We start from the raw sequence: 1,985 nt of genomic DNA on the forward strand, positions 1-1,985 counted from the left end.
TTGTGATGGCTTTATGGTTATTATCAGAGTACTGTTATTTGTACTGTTAATTTCTAAATGAATTTGATTCACAGCAGATATTCTGACTGGTAGCAGGAAAAGCACAGGTGGAAGTGATGACAGTAACGATGACTCCTGCAGCAGTGCAATCAGTGTTATCAGTCACACCTGTGTTGGACAGTCAGACTGTCTACTGTGAAAAAGGTTTATTCAGCTTTTCTTAGACCGGATCAGGAAGCACTTGTTTAAGCAATCTTATGAGAGACCTGATCCGCTTTGAATACAGAGTATAAATGATACATTTACAGGTATTTTAGACTAGGACAGCACACGCCAGCCATGATTTGGGTACTAACGCAGACTCCAATGAGGCTTTCATCATTAAATATCAAACTAATCACATCTCATCTTATTTTTGTCTGTTATTCTCTGTAGATCTGCAGTTTAGGCTTGATGAGAGAACAGCCCACAGTAGCCTAGACCTATTCAAGAAAGACACTGGTATAATCTACCGCATGCTGGGCCTGGACCCCAGCCATGTGCCAAACAACCCAGAGCGTTTCCGAGACTGGGCCGTCGTGTTTGGTGATGAGAAGATCAGCAGCGGAAGACACTACTGGGAGGTGACTGTCAAAAAGTCTCAAGAGTTTCGTCTGGGTGTGGCTGAGGCGTTGATGTCCAGAGACGAGTGTGTGGGCACCAACAACTCCTCCTGGATGTTTGGCTACGCTCAGCGCAAATGGTTTGCCATGACCAGCAATAAGATGGTTCCCGTGACGCTAGTAGGAAAGCCTGACCGTGTAGGCATCCTGCTTGACTACGAAGCGGGGCTCCTGGGGCTGGTGGACATTGAGAAGCCCAGGATCATTCACAGCGTCAGGGTTCAGTTCAAGTCACATCTCTGCCCCGCATTTGGACTTTGGGACGGGGAACTGCTCACACACTCTGGTCTGGAGGAGCCTGAAGGCCTGAAGTGAAGCAGGATAAACTGTGATGGCTATGATTGTAATGGTCTTGACAGGCAGTGGGCTGGGCGTAGCACCATGGAAACACTTATCACATTATCTTTAATGCAGGAAAGAAAGCAATATCTTCCTTGGGAATCATGTACAGCTTAACTTCAGATGATGGTTAATTTTCTGTGGGCCAGCTGGTTCATAATCATGACTCTTAACAATGCAAGTTCATACTTTGTGTATGTCATCGACCTCAGGCATTCATATCACAGAAGCTGTTTTGTGTGTACCTCGTGTATTGCCTCTCAGATGTGTGGTTGAGAGAAACATTAACTGCCAAGTTTTTCTTTTACACTTTGTCTTCTGGTGTTACCAACAGTTACAAAGCTCAAATCTGCACAAAACCTTTTTCAGTCTCATGTTCATACTGTATATTGTTTAATAAAATAACATCACTCAAACTGCTTTCATATTATTTACAGCAGGAAGATACATATTTACAGTGACAGACTAAAGATAGTCATGCTGAGGAATCATTTTTTTGCCAGAGTTTAACACTGACTTTTGTTTGAGCTGATTCGACTGTATAATAAGTTTTTATAACATGACTTAGTTATGCATAAGTTTCCATTTTCCTCATGTCAGAAAGTATCACTTCAGACATGACTGTGTCTAGTTTGCGACACTCATTTGCACAAATTGTAATTTTAATGATATATTTTGTGCTAGAACTACCAAAATGCACATTGTTCCAAGCGCCTGAGACATGCACATGTTTCTGTGACGCACAAGTAACAAATAAAAAGAGCTCATGTGAATGAAACCAGTAATTCCTCCCAAAAGAAAAAAAATTACCAGCACGACCACTGCGGTGTATCAGCAGTAAATAAACTGGCTTATAGACCTCAGTGAGCTCACATCAACTACAATGAAACAGTCCTTCCAGTGTTAAGGCACAAATGCAAATAAATCACCTCCCACTGAGGTAGAATAATCAACAAGCACCTTTAGGAATATTTATACACTTAT

The 1,985-nt window shown here is 42.0% G+C and overlaps 1 protein-coding gene across 1 annotated transcript; it reads left to right on the top strand.

Annotated features, from left to right (window-relative positions):
* Positions 1-27: 27 nt before the first annotated feature.
* Positions 28-1,417, top strand: LOC111652820 (SPRY domain-containing protein 4-like). Its single transcript, XM_023403200.2, has one exon. The coding sequence runs from the start codon at positions 516-518 to the stop codon at positions 975-977; it is 462 nt and encodes a 153-aa protein (XP_023258968.2). The 5' UTR covers positions 28-515; the 3' UTR covers positions 978-1,417.
* The last annotated feature ends 568 nt before the right edge of the window (positions 1,418-1,985 follow it).

This window comes from Seriola lalandi, unplaced genomic scaffold, assembly GCF_002814215.2.
Source record: "Seriola lalandi dorsalis isolate HSWRI2012SDOR001 ecotype SW California unplaced genomic scaffold, Sedor1 jcf7180001973758, whole genome shotgun sequence".
Taxonomy (NCBI): Eukaryota; Metazoa; Chordata; class Actinopteri; order Carangiformes; family Carangidae; genus Seriola; species Seriola lalandi.